Source organism: Zonotrichia leucophrys, chromosome 26 (genome assembly GCF_028769735.1).
Source record: "Zonotrichia leucophrys gambelii isolate GWCS_2022_RI chromosome 26, RI_Zleu_2.0, whole genome shotgun sequence".
NCBI lineage: Eukaryota > Metazoa > Chordata > Aves > Passeriformes > Passerellidae > Zonotrichia > Zonotrichia leucophrys.
The window spans coordinates 7,293,271-7,314,145 of record NC_088195.1 but is presented as its reverse complement, the minus strand read 5'-3'; the positions used below and the strand labels follow the sequence as shown (position 1 = coordinate 7,314,145).

Genomic DNA, 20,875 nt, shown 5'->3' with positions numbered 1-20,875 from the left:
CCACCCATTTTTGGTGCCCACGCTCAACTCCCCGCATCTCCTAGGCGTGTCCCCCCGCCCCCGTGTACCCACACACATGGAGCCCTTATACAAACCCCACTCCTGTATTTGGCATTTTTAGGTGCTTGGGATGGGGAGGACACGGTGGGGGGTACGAGTGGGGACACACGTACAAAAGCCGTAACGAGGCTCCGGTCCGAAGCGGGTCCCTAAGGCCACGTTGGGGGCGCAGGGGATGGGCCGTGGGTACCCCCCCCTTCCCTTCACAGCTGTCGGGGGCCGGGGTGTCCGTGGGTGCCCCTCCGGCCCGTCACAACTCCCGGGAGGGCTGCGGGATGCGAGGGTGCCCCCCGTCCTCTTACAGCTCGCGATCGGCGCTGCTGGATGAGGTCTTGAGTGGGACCGAGTCGAATCCATCCGGCATCCGCTGTGGGGTAGGGAAAGTGAGGCCCGGAGCCCGCCGGCGTGGGGAACTGAGGCACAGAGCCCCCCTTGGAGTAGGGAAACTGAGGCCCGGAGCACCCCCGGGGTGGGGAATTGAGGCATGGACCATCCTCAAATCCCACCCCCACCACGGCTTTTGCGGTGGCTGCTCCAGGGTTGTTTCCGCCGCCCACCCCACCCCTCACCTTGGCCGTCAGGGCTTTAAGTTTTCCAAAAAGTGACATTTCGGTGGCAAAGAGCAGCTCGTCCTCCGCGTCCTCCCCCTCCATGATGGCGCAGCTATCGGGCGACGTCGCGTCGGTCTCCCGGGCCGCCGCGTCCATCACCAGCTTGGAATATTTGTATTCCAACCTGGGAACGCAGGCGGTGCCATCACCTTCCCGTGACAGTGGTTGCCCCCGTGTCCCCAAATCCCGCCGCCAATTGCTCACTTTTGAGTCTTTTTCCAGAAATAAGCGGCGAGCGCGGCCAGCAAGACGGCCACACCCGTCCCGGTGGAAATTCCCACTTTTAGCCAAAAATCCACGCTCCGGCACGCCTGGATCACCTGCGGCGGCAGGCCGTCTCCGCCGTGGCACAGCCGGGGCTCCCGCCACACGTAGGTGGTTTTCTGATGGGGGGAAAGGGGGCTCAGGGGCCGCAGGAGCCGCTGCCCAGCCCGGGGCACGGGGCGGTACCTGAACGCCGCCTATGCAGGCGCCGACGATGGGGCGGTGGTGGGAGCTGGAGCAGCGGGGACATCCCTCGGCCGTCACCCACAGGAAATGGAAGGTGCAGCCGTCGCAGGTGCCCTCGGGGCATTTGCTGGGGAGGGACAAAAAGGGGGGGGCTCAGGTGACGGTGACACTTGAAAGTGGGGATTACAGCTAAGGTGACACCCCAAGGTCGGGACAGCATGACAGCAGTGTCCCCAAAGTGAAGCACTCCAAAGTATCTACCGATAACAGCAGGGGATCTTGGAGGTTCCCAAACCTCCCCCGGGAACTCCTTTGTTTCACTGCCAACCTGAGTACACGCAGGGCGCCGGTGACACAGCCAGGATGACACCTCAGGGTGAGGGAATCTGACGCCATGTCAGTGTCGTCCCCAGAGCAAAGCACCTCAGGGAAATGCCCACCCATGACAGCAGGAGATGTTTTGGGTCACTTTGGGAGACCCCTAAGCCCTCCTTGGTGTCCCCAGTGTCCCACCGCGCCCCCCCCCCCCCGGGAACAGCCAGGGTGACGCCTCAAAGTGAGGGACACTGACACTGTGGCTATGGTGTCTCCAAAGCAAGGCACCCCAGGGATATGCCCAACCCTGACAGCAGGAGATGCTGTTCACCCAAAACTCCCCTTGGGGTTCCCCGTGTCCCCTCCCCACCTCGGGACAGCCAGGGTGCCAATGCCGACACGCAGGGGGTCACAGCGTAGGCGGATGGTGGTGGCCCGGCCACCACTGCAGGGCTGTGTCATGTCGTTGGACCTGCCAGGGGACATGGGGGGTCAGGAGGACAGTGGGGTACAGTGTGGGTGTCAACCCCCTGTCACCTGCCTGCACCTGAAGAAGAAGATGATGTCAGGCAGGTCAGGGTGGCTGGGGGGGAAGAGCTCTGGGGGAGACACGATGCCGTCCAGCACGGAGCTGGTGGTGACACCTGCAGGGAGAGAGGGGTGTCTCCAGTCCCACTGGGGTGTGTTCCAGTCCCAGTGTCCTAGTGCCACCAGAGGGTCCCAGTCTTACTAGGGTGTCCCAGTGCCACCAGGATATCCCAATCCCAACAGGGTGTCCCAGTGTCAGTGTCCCAGTCCCACCAGCATGTCTCAAGTCACACCATGGTGTCCCAGTCCCACTGGGGTTGTCGGTGACATATACCAGTGACAATGTCCCAATCCCAAAAAAGGTGCTCTGTAGTGTCCCAATCCCACCAGGGTGTATTTCAGTCCCATTGGGGTGTCCCCATGGCACCAAGGTATCCCAGTGCTGCTGAAATGTCCTAGTGCCAGTGTCCTAGTCCCAGCAGAGTGTCTCAATCCCACCAGGGTATCCCACTCTCAGTACCACTGGGATGTCCTGGTCCCTGTGCCACCAGGCTGTCCTAGTCTCAACGCGGTGTCCCACTCTCAGTGCTGCAAGATTGTTCCAGTTCCTGTCCCACACATGTGTCCCAGTCCCCCTGACGAGTCCCAGTGTTGGTGTGCCAGTGCCACCAAGATGTTCCAGTGTCTGTCCTGCCCATGTGTCTTAGCGACCTCGGGGTGTCCCAGTGCCCCAGGGTGTCCCCCCTCCCTCTCTGCTCACCCAGCAGGTGGTCACCCAGGCTGACAGGCTGAGAAGACACAGCTGTGCGGGCACCGGTGACATCGGAGGGCACCAGAATGGCCTGGCACACATAAGAGGTGACCACCCGGGCAGGGCCCCCCAGACCTGCCGTGACATTGTCTGCACATGAGGCCATTTTCCTGCCCTGTGGGGACATACATGACACACATGTGTGGAGTGAGACTGTGCATACAAGGGACGGGCATTTGTGTGTGCAGGGCCATGGGTGTACAGGTGTGGCTGCACAAGTGTCCATATGTGTTTACACGAGTGTTCACATGTGTCTGCACAACTGTGCAGGTGTGTTTGTGTGACTGTGCACAAGTGATTGCACAAGTGGGCGGGTGTGTATGTGCAAGTGTGACAGTATGTACACCTGTATTTGCACACCTGCATGTGGGAATGTGTGTTTGCATACACGTCCTTGTGTTTGCATGACTACGAGAACATATGCACATGTGTGTCTGTGTCTGCCCACCTGCATGCCCCATCCTGTCTGTGTGCCCAGGTGTGTGCCCGTGCTCGCCCATGCAGATGCCCATGTGTGCATTGTATTTGTGAGCAATCCTGCCCATGTGTGCCCACCTGTGTTCCTGTGCCCACCCTCCTGAGTACCCACCCATTGTGCCCATCTTTGCACTCGTGCTTGTGCCCACCCACTTGTGTGCCCACCTGTGTGCTCGTGTTTGTACTCATGTGCCTGTGAGTGCACACACCCCCTGTGTGCTTGTGTTTGCACTTGTGTTCCTATGACCACTCCCCCATGAGCCCAGTTGTGTTCCCATACATTCATGCACGATCCTCTGCTCTCCTGTGTGTGCCTCTTGTGTGCCTTCCCAGGTGTGTTCCCATGTCTGCATGCATGTTTCCATGGCCTCCTGCCCATGTGTGCCTACTCTCCTGAGTGCCCACTCATGTACCTGTGTTTGCACTCGTGTGCCTGTGCCCGCCCCTGGGTGTGTTCCCATGTGTGCACTTGTGTTTGCCCACACGGCTCTCACCTGGTGCCCACAGAGGCTCAGGCGGAAGTGATGGCTGTAGCGCAGCCCTTTGGGGGTGAAGCCGGGCCCGGTGCCCACCCCGGCACCTTGGCCCAGCGACGGGAACTCGAAGTGCAGCATCCGGCCTGGCAGTGCCAGTGCCAGGCTGCAGTTGTTGTAGCATAGCGATCGCAGCTGGGAACAGGGACAGGGAGCTCAGGGATGGCCATGCACTGGGTGCACTGGGGACCCCTTGTGGGGGACTCTGGAGAGCTGGCACCACCCCTGAGAGATAGCAGGGCCATAGTGGCATCCACCAGGGTCACCCACTGCCACCCACCAGTGTCAGATACTGTCACCCATCTGGGATGGCTGGGAGGGGCTGGTGTCATCTCTCTGGGGACAGCTGGGGGCCTGGCATTACCCACCCAGGATTAGACATTGTCACCCACCTTGCCATCCACCCAGGATTGCCACAGGGTTGGTATCACCTCCCTGGAGACGGCCAAGGAGGGCAGGCATCACCCACTCTGGGTCAGACAGTCACCCACACTGCCACCCATCCTGTCACCCACCCAGAATGGCTGTAAGGGGCTGGTGTCACCTTCATGGGGACACAGTGTCATGCACCCAGGATGACTGGGGGAGGCTTGTGTCACCCACCCGTGATGGTGTCACCCTCCGGGTGCTAGCCAGTGCCACCATCTGGGACATCCTGGCTCTGGGGGAGGCTGGTGTCACTCCTCTGGGGCCCATTGGCATCACCCATAGGGACACTTATGGACACTTGGACCCCCTGCCATCCCCAGTCACCTGGTTGCTGCGTGTGCCAGGGCCACAGGGGTGGCAGGTGGGTGTCCCGTCGGAGGGGTGGCCCCGCAGGTAGGTGCCAGGCGGGCAGGGCTGGCAGGTGCCCGAGCTGGGGTCCACAGCACTGCCAGGGGAACACGGGGCACAGGACCCAGTGGGCTGGGGGGCACAGCGGCGGCAGAAGGAGGCCACCCCCCCCTGCACATTGGTGACGTTGATGCTGTACAGCTTGGCCACATCACTGGTGAACCGCCGGCCCTGGCACCGAGAGCACCATCACCATCTGCCCCCCACCCTCCCCCAGATCCCTCCAGCCCTCTCAAAGCAGGGCTCCCTGTCCCTCACCGCCTCGTGGTAGGGGGTGCGCTGGAAGGCCCAAGTGAAGCTCATGGTCGCGTTCTTCTCCACCAGGTAGGTGTAGGATTGTTTCCCTGTGGAGCCTGTCCATGTCTCTACCGGAGTGTTGGTGTGTGAGTTGACACCCTGTGGGGACGGCAGAGGTGGCACCACCCAAGTTCACTGTGCTCCCCCCGAAACTGCTGTGTCTTCCCACTCACCACCATAAAGTAGAGCTCACAGCCAACGCTGCAGAGCGTCTCGAAAACGAAGGTGATCCTGGCTACCTCCCTGCTCTCTGTGTCCTCTAGCACTGGGCTTGGAGGGCTGGGGACAGCGTGGGGACACTGCTAGCTCTGCTCCATGGCTGTGTCCCCCCTGCTCCCTGATGTTGGCCCCCACCTCACCTGAAGCCAGGGACCACCAGCGTGAGGATCATGAAGTCGCTGTCAGAAGCTCCAGCTGCCGTGTAAATGTAGTCCCCAGCTACCTCCCAGCCTGCAGGGGTGCAGTGACACTCAGAGAGGTCCCTGGCTGTGCCCCAGCAAGGGACAGGGAAGGGACAGACCTCTGCCACTACCTGCAATGCCCTTGTACTCGAAGTTGATGCCGCTGAGCACGGTGGTCTCCATGTTGGGAGGCAGCACGTTCCACCACTTGTACTCCAAGCCCAGCACTGGCTCAGTGCCCTCTGGGCAACTGAGACAGGCTGGGGAGAGAAGGCAACAGCCCTGCACAGGGGTGGCACCCACCTCCCCCTCTGTCAGCTTGGTGTGCCCTGCTTACCCCTTGAGGCCAGTGATGGGGACAAGAGGGGACAGCCCTGCACTAGAGTGGTACCACATTACCCTCCCTGCAGCTTGGGATGACCTGGTAACCACCTCTTGGGGACAATGGTGGAGACAGGAGAGGACAGCTCTCTACTGAGATGGGACCCATCTTCCCTAGGCAGCTCCAGGGATCCCAGTTACTTACTGGGGACAATAACTGGGATGTTCTTACTGGATACATAGGGACAGCCCTGCACCAAGGTGGTACCACTTTTCTCTCTGTCAGCTTTGGGTGCTTTGGTCACCACTTTGGAACAATGATGGGAACAGGATGGGACAACCCTGCACTGAGGTGGCACTCACATCCCCCTGGTAGCCCCAGAGACCCCAGTTATTCCTTGGGGCAGTGGTGGGGGTGTCCTTATTGGAGCCATGGGGACAGGAGGGGACAACCCTGCACAGGAGTGGCACCCACCTTCCCCCAGCAGCTCAGGCTGCCCCAGTCACGCCTTGGGGACAATGACGGGGCCACCTTACCGGAGCCATTGGAATAGAAGCCATAGGGACAGGGCTGGCAGGTGCTGCTGTTGCCTTTGGCGAAGCCAGGGTTGCAGGGGGGGCATCGTGTCTTGACCCCCGAGGATGGCAGCCGGGTCGCCTGCGGCAGCTCCTCACTGCAGATCTTGGGCTCTGCCCACTTGTACATCAGCTGGGTCTGCCAGGGCAGCAGGTGAGCTGAGGGGGACACCGGGGACAGGGGGCCCACCCCGGGCTGCCCCTGCATTACCTCCCCACGGGCGTCGCAGGCCGTGTGGATGTAGAAGAAATCCTTGTCCGTGCAGGGCGGGCGTGGCTTGCAGGACCCCGAGCCGGGCTCTGCCGAGGGGGAGCACGGCGGGTGAGCCAGCACAGCCCGGGGACCCCAGCGCTGTCCCCACCACGCGGGGTGTCCTTGTCTTCCCTCCCAGCCAAGGGATAGCGGGTGCTCCCTACTCCCCACATCATCTCTCCCTCCCCCAGGGCCACTCCTGCCGTGCAGATTGCGGGGACAAAGGGACCCCTAAGGGTGTCCCCCCTCAGCAGCGTAGGTGTCAGGTTTGACAGGGGTGCCAACACTGTCGCCACCAGGGGATGTCAGGTCACCCCTGCTCCCCACATCACCCCTTCCCTTCCCAGGGTCAAATACTAGAGGGATAGCTCTGGGCGGGGGCAGCCCCGGGTGTCCCCTCTCACCGGCGTAGGTGTCAGGGTCGCAGGGCTGGCAGGCGGTGGCCCCTTTGCCAGAGAAGGTGTCAGCGGGACAGGGCTGGCAGGCGGCTGAGCCGGCAGCGGGAGCGAAGGTGCCGGGCTTGCAGGGGAAGCACTCCGAAGTGAAGGCCACCCCTGGGAGCGGGAGGAGTCTCAGGTAGCGGAGACGGGAGTGCACGACCCCCGAGACCCTCCTTCCTGCCCCCAACCCACCTGTAATGCCGATGTTCCTCACCAGCACCGGTTTAGGCACCTTGGACCAGACGGAGAAGGCAGTGGTCCGCCAGTACAGCACGTTGTTCCCACGGCTCAGCTCCACCTGGGAGAAGGATCCCATGAGATTGGGTAATCCCACGGGATTGGGTAATCCCACTGCCAGGGATGGGTTTGGCACCATGGGTGGGGGATCCCGCTGCCGAGGAGGGGGCTGGCACCAGTGGAGGGGGGTGTGTGGCACCCCCGTCTGTCCCCACCCATCGCCCCCTCCTCAGCCTCATGGAGCATCTTCGTCCCACGGGAGGGACGAGAAACGCCGGGGCAGCACCGAGGGACCTTCCCCCGGTGTCACCTCCCACCGAACACTCACGCTGTGGAATTCCCAGCCCTTCTCTGTCGTCCGCATCCAGCGGGACTCCTCCACCGTGGGCTGGCACTGGTCGTTCTGCACCTGCAGGGAGAGTGTCAGGGACCCCATGTTCACAGGGAACCCTGCATGTCCCCATGGACACACCCCCATGCTCCCAGGGACCCTCCATATTCCTAGGGACCCCTCCTCATGTCTCCATGAACCACTGCCATATCCCATGGGGCTCCCCTCATGTCACCAGGGACCCCTCCATGTCTGCAAGGATCCCCATGATGTCCCCAGGGACCCCTCACATATATCCAGGGCACCCTTCCCCATGTCCCCAGAGACCCCTGTCACATCTACCAGAGATCCTGGGACGCACATCATGTCCTAAGGGACTCCTTCCATGTCTCCAGGGACCCCTGAGGAGTCTCCACAGACCCACTCAGGTCACAAGGGACCTGTCCCATGTACCTAGGGACCCTTAATGCCATCTAGGACCCTCTCCCATATCCCTATGGACCCCTCCCATGCCCCCAAGGACCCTCCCATGTCCCCAGAGACCCATATCCTCCACCCTGTCCCCATCACCCACGAAGAATTCGAAGACGATGCTGCTGTCAGGGTAGATGTACTCGAAGGTGACAGTCCCCGACTGTTTGAGGCTCACAGCATACATGAGGGTGGCCGTGCACTCGTCTGTGTTGGAGGCCACGTAGTCCCCCAGTGGCACCCACGTTGACCTGGGGCAAGTGATATATCCTGTCACAACTCTCGGCAGGCAGGACAAGGATTGTAGGGACAGTTGGGAGGGTCCCCAGGAAGCAGGGGAGAAATGGGGGGCTCAGGGCTTGGGCACATCTTAGGGACATGGCAAGGTGTGATGGCTAGCCACATCTCCCTTGGGAGAATCCCCTGGCCTGCTGAGAGCCGTGTGGAGTGTGGACTGCAAGGAGAAGAGGATGGGGTCCCCCTGTTCTGGGAATGTGGCTGGATGAGGAACACACTACTGGGAGTAGGGAATGCATAAGACGGGCATCAATGGAGCAGCGTGGTGGTGCCAGTAAAACTGAGAGTTTGGTGGTTTTTGGTAAATCTGGGAGGGTTTCTTGGTTGTTGGTACAACTGGGAAGGCTCAGTGGTGTGGTACAACCAGGAAGGTTTGGCTGTTGGTATTTGTTGTGTACCAGTGGCTGCTGGCACAACCAGTTGGTGGGAAATTCAGTGGCAGCGGAACAACTGGGAGGGCTTGGCAGCTGCTGGTACAACTGAGAGGCCTTGGTGGCTGTGGTACATGTAAGAGGGTTTTATGGCTGCTGGTGGGATGTTTAATGGCTATGCAACAACTGGAAGGGTCTGGTGGCTGCCAGCACAACCAAAAGAGCTCAGAGGTTGCTAGTGAGGATCAAAGGACTGTGGCAGTAAAGGCTCTCGCTGGTGGCATGGGGGTGTGGGGACCCCCATGGGTCCTTTAGAGAACCCCATAGGAGCTCTGGGGACCTCCATGGGTGCTCCATTCCCAAGGAATTTGGTGTGGAGGTCCCATGGGTTTGGGGTCCTGCCACTTCTTGGGAATGGGGGATGCTGCTAGGTGTTCCCCTGCTGTGACCAGGGTGCCCCTGTAATGCTCTGCTGGTGTCACCTCCCAGGGCAGGATGACAGAAGGGTGTCGGGGCAGCTGGATGCACAGGGGCGCTATGGATGCACAGGGGTGTCACACCCATCATGCTCCCTGTGTCCCGCATCCAGTGCTGACAGGCCAGGTGCCCATGTGCTGGTGTCACAGCCAGTGACACTGTGACTCACGCGGTGCAGTTCTCTGCCGCATCGCCAAAGCTGTCATCCACCTCCAGGTTGGTGGCCACGTTGGCGAAGCCATGGGGCACCTCGTCCCACTCATCGAAGCGGACACCAGTGCCCAGCGAGTAGGTGCCCGCAGCGCAGGGCCGGCATGTCTGCGTCTGCATCTCCAGGAACTCACCCGCCTTGCAGGAGAATGCTGCCAATGGAGACGGGGGCACAGGGTGTGGAAGGTCATCCCCAGTCCTCCTGGTGCCGCTACAGCCTCATCACCCTCAGCTCTGCATTTCCAAGTGCTCCAGCTGGTGGAGGTGCTGGGATCCCCAATTGTTACCACTCCACAAAGGCAACCCCCCCATCCATGAGTTTCGGTACCTGATACCCAGCTCTGCCCAATCCAGGCAGGATGTAACGCTCTACCATGGAACTGGGGCACCTCCAGACTTTGGGGGGCATGTATTTGGGATTCCCATCCTGCTCATCCCTCCTGGTAAGTTTGTGTGAGGGGGATTCTCACCTTGCTCAGCCATCCTGGTGCATGTGTGTGTGGTGAGATTGCCATGGCTCTCATTCTGTTTGGTGACTGTGTGTGTGATTCCCCTCCCATCCTCGTGCATGTGTATGTGTGATTTCCATCCCTCTTATCCCATCCTAGTGCCCATGCGTGGGATTCCCATCCCATCCTATCCCATTATGTGTGTGGGATTTCCATCTCTCTCACCCCATTCAGGTGAGTGAGTACTCATCTTGCTCATCCTGTCCTGGTGCATGTGTGGGATGAGGGGATTTCCATCCCAGTGTGTGAGATTCCCATTCCTCTCATCCCATTCCATGACTTTATGTGTGATTCCCATCCCATCCTATCTGTGTGTGCATGTGACTCCCATCTGTCTCATCCCATCCCAATGCCTGTGTGTGTGTGTGGTTCCCATCCCTCTCATCCCATCCCAGGGAGTTGCTGTGTGTGTGATTCCTATTCCATCCCATCCCAGTGCTTGTAGTTCTTCTACCATCCCACTGATCCCATTCCATCCTCCTGCCTGCACTGGAGCCAACAATGGCTGTGCTTGTCTCCCCACTCTCTCCCTCCCCTCGCCCTCATTTCCCATCCCTGCCATTCCCACCCCCCAGCCTAACCCCTAGCCATTCCTGGTGGCAATCTTACAGCATTCAGTGCCCCTGACAGGGTCAGGCAGGCCAGTGCAGAGTCCAGGTGTGTGTGGTACAGCCACCCTCCAGCGCGATCCTGAGCTGTCACAGGCTGTGTACTCGTAGTGGTACTCGGACTGCAGGAGACACAAGGGAGCGTGCAGGGAGCTGTGCCCTGGGCTGTCCCTGCACCCTCTGCTCCCTGACAGGGGCTGGCCCCTGGGCCCAGCAGTGCCTTCAAGGGATGGTTTTGAGTTAAGGTGTGGCAATGTCCTGTGGTGCCCAGGGCCTAGAGAGAGGGGCCTGAGAGGGCGTTCAAAGTGGGGGGATACTGGGGCAGGGGAGAGTTCAGTGTGGGGGGATCCTGGAAAATGGGGGTGGATTTGGGTGGGAGATGCTCTGGATTGAAGGGAGCTGGGGACCAGAGGGATGCTCAGAGTGGGGGGAGCATTGTGACGGGGGGGGGGGGCAGTTTGAGAAGACGCTGGGAAATGGGGGTGCTGTGCGTGGGGGGATGATCTGGCTGGGGTTGCCCAGGAGCCTTGGAGCAGCAGCAGCCCTGCACCCCTCCCTGGTGTGGAGGGGAACCCCTGCGCCCCCTCCTTGCTCCTGGGATCACATGGCACTGTCACGCCCCTTGGCGCGGCTGTGACACACTTTGCTCATCAAACAGCTGTGGCACAACCCGGATCCAGCCGGGGAGCAGCCCGGGCACAGGGCGGGAGCACAGGGGAGACCAGGAGGAACCAGGAAGTGCTGGCGACAGCAGAGGCACCGTGACCCCCCCATCCTCCCACTGCACCAAGCTGAGACTGCCTTAAGGTCGGTGAGGAGACGCCAGGGACAGACGGCGTGGGCAGGGTGAAGGACACATCTGGTGGTGTTGGGGTTTGGGGTACAAGGGGAGCTCCCCACCCCCCGCAGCAGCGCTGAGGTGTCAGAGCCGGTGCTGTGGCTTCATGCTCCCGGCGGCTGCTGGAGCGTGGCAGGTTGATGAGAAAACAATTGCTTTGATGTTCCCATCAGCTGGAAACACAGCAATGGGGGGGGAGGGAAGAGGGGGATGAGGGGGTGTGAAGGGGAAAGAGGGATTGGAGAGGTAAAAGGGGGGTGGAGAAGGAAAACTGGGGACAGAGAGATGCCTGCCGCACCCCCTGCCCATGTACGGACAGCATGGAACCCCCCTGGCCCTGGGATGGGGACACAGAGAAAGGTCCCCACCTCCCTGGGGGTACCCGGAGGGTCACTCCAACTTTCAGCAGCCCTGAACTACCACATTGCTCTCAGTCCTGAGGGATTTCCTTGGGGAGAGGGTATTTTTTCTCTCTTCCTAAACTTTTCCATGTTTTCATTAAATCTACATAAATTGACCTAATTCAGCCCCAGGGTGGCTCTGGGGGTGGAGGGCACCCAAAACTGCCACTGTAACTCTGCTCTGGCCAGGGGAGGGAGAAGGGCTGTCCCTTGTGAAGGACAGGGGACACCTCCTCTGGGGGACTGATCGCTCCTAGGGCAGGTGCCAGCCCCAGTCTATTGTTTCCAGCTCTGGATCACGGAACACGGACAAAAATAATTGTATCAGAGAAAAAAAAAAATCCTGGCCCAGATTTTAAAAGCAGACGCAGGTCTGAGGAGGGGGGAGGAAAACTGGGGGGAGGGGGGCAATACGGACAACCCAGGGAGAGCATTTAGGGGTTCACCCGCTGTCCCCAAGGTGGACAGATCCTGGTGAGTGACAGTTTTTCTTCACAGAATACCATGTGCTAGACTGGGAATGACACGTGGCCGTTGGGATTGCCCCCCCCCCCCCCCCGCTCCTTGTCACCCCCCAGCAGCACTCAGGGAGACCCCAATGTGTCTGAGGGGTAGGAACATAGGGACGATGATGGGGTGACACGAGTTGGGGTCCCAAAGCCGAGCCACTGGGAGCAAAGCCACTGGGACCGAGCCACTGGGAGCAAAGACTGCTCCCTGGGCCCCCAGGAAGTCGGCCACTCCCTCCCCCCTACAGGAGACACCCCATCCCCAGCCAGTGCCACCGGGATGCCCGACCCCCACCTGTCCCCTCCTTGTCCCCCCCATCTCATAGGGAGCGGCCTCCCCGTGCTCGGGGACTCCGTTTCATCGGTGTGCGGGGGGAATTTGGGGGTGGTTGCGGCGGTGCCGCTGTGTTACCGGTTGTCCACCCCCCATCCCCCCCGCCCCCCGCCATTCCCGGTGCTGGTACCTCCTTGCAGACGTGTAGCTGCTCTCCGGTGCGTCCCGGTGACACGGTGACAGCCAGACACAGCGCCAGCGGCATCCACCGGGCTCCGGTACCGGCCATGGCGGCGGCAACGGCGGCGGCAACGGCGGCGGCTCGGCCGGTGCGAGCACCGGCGCCGCTGCCCCGCCCCCGCCAACGGCCCGGCCTCCGCGCACCTGCCGCTACCTGCCCCCGCCCCCGGGAACGGGAACAGGCACCGGGACGGAACCCCCGGGAACGTCACCGGCATCTCCCCCGGGAACGGCACCGGGCAGCACCTCCGAGAACGGGCACCGGGAACGGTGGGAATGGCACGGGGCATCGCCCCAGGGGATGGGAACGGGCAGTGGATCACGAATAGACTCCCTTGGAACGGCAACTGGCATCGTCTCCGGGAACGCTTGCCATGAGAGCGGCACCGGGAATCGGTATCGAGAACGTTATTCATGGGAATGGCACCGCGCATCGGTATTGGGAATAGAGACACGGGAAGGGAACTCCCGGGAACAGCACGGCCAAGGTTACACCCGGGAATGGTACCCTGAGATTGGCGCCGGGCACCGGCACCGGGAGTGCTATCCGTGAGAACGCCGCCGGGAACCCCATCATCCTTGGGAGCGTATCCCCGGAAACGGGACTGGGAATGTGATCTCCGGAACGCGTTCCCGGGAACGGCATCGGGATTTTACCATCGGGAACGGATTTGGGAATGTTACGCCAGGAACAGCACCGGGACCGTCTCGGGGCATCACGCCCCCGGAACAGCCCCTCCTCCCGCCGCCCGGGGCTGGGGGCGGACAGGGACACGGCAGGGGGCGGTCAAGAGCCCCCGCAGCCCGGAGCTGCCTCCACCCCACCGGAGACTGGGTGCCACTCGTGTGCCCTCAGGCCATGTCCTCACGGAGCCAGGCCAGCCCCACTGCACTGGGGACAGGACACGGGACTCATGTGGCTGCATATCCTGGGCATGGAGGACATGAGGGACATAGGGGGTACAGGGGACATAGGAACACGGGGGACACAGGAACATCAGGGACACTGGGAATACAGAGGACACGGGAGAATGGGGGACACCGAGTGACACGGGATACAGGGGATATCTGAACATGAGGGATGTAAGAACACAGCTGGTAAGGGGCTGCAGAGGGACACTGGGTACACAGCTGACATGGGAACGCACGGAGATGGGAGACACAGGGGGACATGAAGGCTATGGACAACACGGGAACACCAGAGACATGGGGAACATGGGCATATGGGGGCCACAGTCACAAGAGGACATGAGGGACAGAGCTGCTAAGGTGATACCGAGGTCTCAACTCTGGTGGCAAAGGGTCACCCTGTGGGTTGGAGGACACTAGTGACACGCATCTATCTGTGGTGACACAGGGATGCCAGCAAGTACCACGGGCAGGGGGGACACGGCCACAGGAAGGAAACATGCCTCTCCCTATGGCAGCATGGGGACAACCCCACGCCCACTTGTGCCACAGCTAGACAGTGGCATGGGGAGGCCATGGCCCACGGCATCCACAGTGTCACCCTGGCAGCTGAAGCCTGCCAGGCACCATTAAGCTGGTGACCTCCTCTCAGAGTGTCCCCATAGCAGGGCCACCATCAGCAGCCACCGCAGCTGCTTCTCCCAGTAATGCCAGAATCACAGCCGCCCCCTTTTCACCTCTGTGGCTGTCCTCTCAGGCTCATCCTCTTGTCACCACTGTAGCCACCCCTCAGTCACCCACCCTTACTGTCCCCTTGGCATAACCACGGCCATCCTCTTGCTATCACCACAGCTGTCCTCCTGTTATCACCGTGGCCATCCTCTCGTTACCAGCACAACTGTACTCTTCCACAGTTTCCACAGGGGCTGTCCCCTGGTTACCATCACAGCTTTGGCAGCACCATGGCCATCCCCCAGTCTTCACCATGGTTGTCCTCTTGTGGCCATCCTCTTGTCACCACCACGGCTATTCCCATCCCCACACACTCCCAATAAAACAGAGGCCGTGCTGCATGAAGCTCGTAGGTCTAATGAGTCCCTGGTGTCCCGCGGGGCCAGTAAGGTCCGCGCTCAGGTCACAGACGCGGCACGGTGCCACGACAGCCCCGTGTACAGCCTTTGTGCCGCACGCAGCTGCAGGGCCCGGTGAACCACCGCCAGCACGGCACGGAGTGTGCAGACCCCGCACGAACAGCACGGAGCCCGCAAAGCGCGAACGGAGCCTGCGGCAGGGCGCATTTCCCGCCTTGCCGCGGGGCCCGGCCGGGATGAGGCTGGGGCGGTTCGTCTTCCGCCGCTGTCGGGAGCGGCTCGATGTCGGCCCCGGGGCTGCAGACGTGGGCGCGGGTCAGAATCGCAGGGCGCTCAGCGGCCGTGGCCTCGCCTATCTGATCGACTCATCCCGCCCGGCCCAGCCGCACAGCGCCCGAGGGCTTCGCGGCGCTTTCTTCTCACCTCGGCCCGGCGGGGCCCGGCCGATCGAATAAGATCAACGTGTAGGGAGGGAGGGTGGCTGGCGCCACACACACACACACACACACACGCACACACACGCACACGCACACTCTCACAGGTGCCCACGCACACACACACGCGCGCGCGCACAGCCACAGCCACTTCCGCTCCGGGCCTTTTTCTACCATAGCCGCGCCGAGCACGCCGGAAAGGCGGCGCAGAGCTCGGGCGCGCCCCCGGCCGATCGGAGGACCGCCGAGCACCGCCGAGCATCGCCGAGCACAGCCGAGCATCGCCGAGCACCGCCCGCGTCTCCCGGGCACACGGGCGGCTCAGCGACGAGCGGCAGGCGGGGCCGGGCACACTCACCGCGGGCAGGGCACAGCCCTCCGTGCCCCTCGCTGAGGGGCTGTATCGCTCCCGGCCCCAGAGAGCTGGATGAATCGGGCCAGGAGGCTCCAGTCAGCATTCCCCACCCCACAGCGCCCCCCCCCCTTTATTCGCACAAATCCTCCTCACCCCAGGACTCATAACTACAGGAGCCCTCCACCCCATGGGAGGCAGCCTCCAAGGACCTCCTCACACACACCCAGTGGGACCCTCAACCCACACCACAGGACCCCCAAGCAGGGCACCAACCCCACAGGAGCCCCCCCAGCCCCACAGGACCCCCAGGCCAGCACTGCCACAGAGGAACCCCCACTTTATTTGCATGTGGTGGTCCAATATTTACAACCCGGGGGCGTCACCAACCCCCCACTGCAGGAGACCCCCCCTGAGGGCCCCCCACACTATAGGGGCATAGGAAGATCCCACGGATCAGGGGGGACCCTGCCAGGCCCCCAGAGCCTGCCATGGTCTCACCAGCACCCTGCTCAGCATCAACAGAAGGGGCTCACAAGTCAGAGCTGGGTCCCCCAGTCCCGGGGGTCCCTTCACCCACTTCTCTACAGAATTCACGAGAAATATTTTTCCAACAGTCTAAAGGTGCTCTGTTGGCCCTCATAGTTGCCCTTGGTGGGCTCAAGGAGGGCGATGGGCCATGATGGTCCCTGGGCTGCCACATGCAGGATCCAGGTTGCTGCCAAGGGCAGGACCAGGGGTGGTTCAGGGTCAGTACCAGGGTCTCCAGGATCAGTACCAGGGTCTCCAAGGTCAGCAATGGGGTCTCTAGTTGGTACTGGGACACAGGTGTCAGTACCAGGCTCTCTGGTCCATACTGGGATTGTTAGAATCAGACACAGGATCTCTAGTCAGTCCCAGGTCTCTCTCAGGTTGCCAGCAGGTCCCCATGTGGTCACTTTCCCACAAGGACGTAGAAGGCCATGAGAAGACAGGACATGGACACAGCCACGTGCAGGCGGGTCCCAATCACAGCAGCTGTGGGTGGGACAAGGATGGGGTGAGGCCCCATGTCCCCATCTCAGATGCATCCTGAATCCCTGTGAGCCCATCCCAGACCCCATGTTCCCATCCCAAACCCCACTGTTCCCATTCCCAATCCCTGTGTTCCTATCCCAGACTCCAAAACCCCCATCCCACATCTCTGTGTCCCCATCCTGGACCCAATGCTCCTGTCCTAGACCCGACCCCAGTGATCCCAGCATCCCCATCCTGTACCCCAGTGTTCCAAGTGCCCCATTCCAGTGTTCCCAGAATCCCCATCCTGTACCCCAGTGTTCCAAGTGCCCCCACCCCAGTGATCCCAGCACCCCCATCCTGTACCCCACATGTTCCAAGTGCCTCCACCCCAGTGATCCCAGCACCCCCATCCTGTACCCCAGTGTTCCAAGTGCCCCATTCCAGTGCTCCCAGCACCCCCGCACCATACCCCAGTGTCCCAAGTGCCCCTCACCCTTGTGGCAGACTCCCCAGATGCCCCTGCGCTCGGACAGGAGCCAGGTGCGCAATCGGGGCACCTTCCGCAGGTACGCACAAGTGCAAACCAGGAGCAGCCCGAACACCAGGAGCCCGTCCAGGGAATAAACTGCGGGGAGATCGGTCGGGGAGGGGTCAGGGGGAACTGCGGGCCACTGCCCAACCCCTGCAAGGAGACCCCCACACTCCGTGTGAGCAACCTCCCATCTCTGCCCCTATGAGGGGATGCAGACTCCCCGGGATCCCCCCGAAAGGGACTCACATTGCCTGTGTCCCCACCGACGGCACTCAGAACCGCCAGTACCCCGCCCCCGAAGGGTCACAGTCCCCCAGCCGCCTCCCAAAACTTCCTCTCTCTCAGTACCTTCCCCACATCAGCCCCTTCTGCCCCAAGGCTGCCGGTACCTGAGTGCTCTCCCCATGGTGCCCCATCAAGCCCCCCGCCTTCGGAACCCCCAAAACCCCCGTAATCCCCTCCCTCCATGGTCCTTGAGGCCCCGAACCCTTCCGGACGCCCCGGCCCCTCCACTCCCCAGTTCCCACCACCAGCCATGGTGGCCCCAGGACTCTGCACAACCCCTCGTTCCCCCGTTCCAGCATTGGTTATGCCGGCCCCGGTTGTCCCGAGGCCCCCCTCGGTAGCCCTGGGCCCCCCGTTCCCACCGTTGGTCATGGCGCCCCCGGACCCCCCCGGCCCCCGCGGCGCCGACGCGACAGCGGAAGCGGGCGACAGGCACGGCCAACCGAGCGCCGACCCGGGCGACGCGCATCCTGAGGAGCAGGCGGCCTCAATGGAGCGCCTATCGGGGAGGTGCGTGTGCCGCCCCGGTGCGGCCCAGCAGCCCCGGTGACCCGAGCGCTGCGGGAGCTGCCAGTGCGCCCGGCCGAGTGTGAACAGCCCCCATCCCGTCCCCAGTGACCCCTCAGTCTCCCGCAGTGCACTCAATCCCCATTCCAGTCCTTCCAGTAACCCACCAGTACTCCCAGTAATCCCCGGTCCTCCCAGTACCTCCCCAGTGCAACCACACCCCAGTGACCCCCGGTTTTCCTTGCAACTCGCAATCTCCCCATGACCCTGCAGCCCCCGGTATGCCCCAGTCCTCCCAGTACCTCCCCAGTGCAACCAGTCCCCATGGCAGGAACCCAGCAACCCACCAGCACCCGCAGTAACCCTCAGTCCTCCCAGTATCCCACCCACGTGTAAACAGTCTCCATTCCAGCCCTCAGCGAGTTCCAGTCATCCCAGTAACCCCCCCAGTACAATCTGACCCCCAGGCTCCCCTGTAACTCCCAGTCTAACCTTAAGGTCCCCTCTCCAAGCACCCAGTCCCCATCCCAGCTCTTGTAGTACTTGCCAGTCCTCCTCAGTAACCCCCAGGCTCCCCAATAAACCCCAGTGCCTCCAGTATCCCAGTCCTTCCCAGTAACATCATGTGCCACCCAATCCCCATCCCAGTATCCCCCATAAGTCTCCCAGCTGACTCCCAGTGCACCCAGTAACTCCCTGTATCTCCCTTAACACCCAGTGCATCCAGTCCCCAGCCCAGCTTCTCCCATAACCCTCAGCTCCCACAGCAACCCACACAATCCAGTGGTCCCAGTGCACCCAGCACCAGTGCTCCCAGTACTCACAGCACCCCCAGGGCCCCCTGGGTTCTCAGTGCCCACCAGTGGTCCCTGTGTTTCCAGTGCCCCCAGCGGACCCCAGTGCCCCAAGGTCCCAGTCTTCCCAGTGACCCCCAGTACCCCCTGTGTTCCCTGTGCCTCCAGTGGCCCCAATGTCCCCACAGTGGTCCTGGTGCCCCCAGCAGTCCCGGGTGCTCCCAGTGTTCCTAGGGCCCCATCAGTCCTAGTGCTCCCAGCAAACCCCGTGCTCCCAGTGTTCCCAATGTCCCCAGTGTTCCCAGTGCCCTCAGCCAACCCAGTGCTCCCCAAGTGAGTCTGGTGCTCCCAGTGCTCCCAGCAGACTCCAGTGCCTGTCCTGGAGTTCAGCCTGAGGACCCCTTGCCCTCCTTGGGTTCCAGAGCTAACGTGGAGAACATCCATTCTCCTGCTGCTCCCTTGCACCCAGGCACCAGGGCCAGCCACAGCTCCCAGCAGGAGGGACATCAGGGGTTGATTTATTTCGTCTTCACTAGTGACACCTTGGCCAGGGTGACAACAAAGCCTCGAGGAGCAACACAGTGCTGGGTGGCTGCTGGCACTAGGGCATGGGGCTGTGGGACCCAGGGGAACAGGGATGGGGCGTGATGGGTATCCCAAGGACAATGGGGATGCCAGGGGTGATGGAGACACAGGGGCAATGGGAACCTGGATGAAATGGGGGTGGTGGAATCCCAAGGGTGATGGGAACCTGGGGTCCTCAGGAGCAACGGGGAACACAGGGACAATGGGGATGCTGAAGGCAATGGAGACTTTAAGGAGTAATGAGGACCCTGAGGGATGATTAACACCCCAGGGGTGATGGGGATCCCAAGGACAGTGAGGACTTGAAGGTTATGAGGACACACAGTACAGTGGTGACACCTGGACTATGGGGACTCCAGTGGTGTTGGGAACCCCACTGGGGATGAAGGGAACACAGGGACAACAGAACACCAGGGGTGATGGGGATCTTGGAGTGAGGGAGACCCCAGGGACAGTAGGCACCCTGAAGGTGAGAGGGACCCCAAGAAGTAATGAGGACCTTGAGGGATAGTGAACCCCCAGGGGTGATGGGGACCCCAGGGACAATGAGGACCCCAGGAGACAATGGGGACCTGAGAGGTGATGGGCACCTGATGGGTGGTGGGTACTTCAGGGATAATGAGGACCCTAAGAAGTGATGGGAAGATGGGGTGGCCTGAGACCACAGGGTGGCCTGGGACAGGGACACTTGCAAACAGAGACCCTGAGGGTGCTGGGAGCAGCAGGTGAGGACTCTGAGTTCTGCCACCACAAGACCACAGGGGCTGGGGGACACAGGGGCTGGTGTCCAGGATCTCACCCTGTACTGGCATGTGGCTTCTCCCCATTCCCTGGTGACTCTATCCCAGGTTGTGCCATCCCTTGTGGTGACCCCATCCCTGATAACCCTTTCCCACTAGTGACTCCATGCTTCTGGTGACTCATTCCCTAGTGCTCCCATCCCCTGCTGATCCCCTACCTCTCAAGAAGGTGACAGGAGTGATGTTCTCTCCCTGGACCTGGCCCCTGATGGCCACAGGAGCTTTACTCTGCCTGAGAAGGTGCCAAACTGATATGGGAATCCTGTAGCCACCAGGACCTGCACTAGGAGCTACTCTTCAGCCATAGCAGGTGGGCATGGGAATGGGCTTGTCTCCAGCTGGGTGTCCAGGTGTGGTGGCTTGTTGAAGCCTGTCCATCACTACAGGGGGATCCTGCCCTGGCACAGGGCTAAGATCCTGAAGGTGCTGGAGAGCTGGCGGCAGAGGCTGCTGCAGGAGGAGCTGCAGGGATGCCCACCTGACCTGGAGCAGCAGCTGAGGAAGTGCCACCACAGACTTGAGGAGGTCTGTGATGCCCCTTTGTCCTTGTCTGTCTGTCCCAGCCTCCATCCTTGTACCCAGTCAGTTCTCCTGCCTTCACCTCACATTTCCATCTATTCATCCATCCATCCATCCATCCATCCATCCATCCATCCATCCATCCATCCATCCATCCATCCATCCATCCATCCATCCTCCACATGTCCATCCAGCTACATATCCATGTCTGTGCTGGGCTGCGGTGCCACACCACCCCCTGCAGTGATGTGCCAGGCCATGCTGTGACACATCTATACCATACCATGCCATTCCATGCCATGCCACAAATGTGCCATGCCGTGCAGCGCCGTGCGGTGCAGACGCTGCAGGGCCGTCCGGCGGGGCGGGGACTGGGGCAGATGGT

At 61.5% G+C, this 20,875-nt stretch overlaps 2 protein-coding genes and 1 non-coding gene across 3 annotated transcripts; all 3 read right to left on the bottom strand.

Annotated features, from left to right (window-relative positions):
• Positions 1 to 88: 88 nt before the first annotated feature.
• On the bottom strand, positions 89 to 12,769 carry ELAPOR1 (endosome-lysosome associated apoptosis and autophagy regulator 1). Its single transcript, XM_064733260.1, has 22 exons — positions 12,634 to 12,769; positions 10,423 to 10,543; positions 9,264 to 9,456; positions 8,053 to 8,200; positions 7,476 to 7,556; positions 7,103 to 7,208; positions 6,875 to 7,024; positions 6,429 to 6,517; positions 6,179 to 6,356; positions 5,452 to 5,580; positions 5,279 to 5,369; positions 5,093 to 5,198; positions 4,881 to 5,018; positions 4,539 to 4,793; positions 3,747 to 3,920; positions 2,725 to 2,890; positions 1,984 to 2,080; positions 1,807 to 1,908; positions 1,122 to 1,248; positions 876 to 1,054; positions 630 to 795; positions 89 to 427 (listed from the first exon to the last, which is right to left on the bottom strand). Exons 1-22 carry the CDS (start codon positions 12,730 to 12,732, stop codon positions 359 to 361), a joined length of 2,964 nt encoding a protein of 987 aa, XP_064589330.1. The 5' UTR covers positions 12,733 to 12,769; the 3' UTR covers positions 89 to 358.
• A 2,225-nt stretch (positions 12,770 to 14,994) lies between these two features.
• LOC135458272 (small Cajal body-specific RNA 2) lies at positions 14,995 to 15,300 on the bottom strand. The gene has a single exon (XR_010442886.1). It is a non-coding gene; the product is annotated as a small Cajal body-specific RNA 2 (non-coding RNA).
• A 489-nt stretch (positions 15,301 to 15,789) lies between these two features.
• On the bottom strand, positions 15,790 to 17,823 carry TMEM167B (transmembrane protein 167B). The gene is made up of 3 exons (XM_064733269.1): positions 17,648 to 17,823; positions 16,962 to 17,093; positions 15,790 to 16,486 (listed from the first exon to the last, which is right to left on the bottom strand). The coding sequence occupies exons 1-3, from the start codon at positions 17,655 to 17,657 to the stop codon at positions 16,404 to 16,406; spliced, it is 225 nt and encodes a 74-aa protein (XP_064589339.1). The 5' UTR covers positions 17,658 to 17,823; the 3' UTR covers positions 15,790 to 16,403.
• Between the last annotated feature and the right edge of the window lie 3,052 nt (positions 17,824 to 20,875).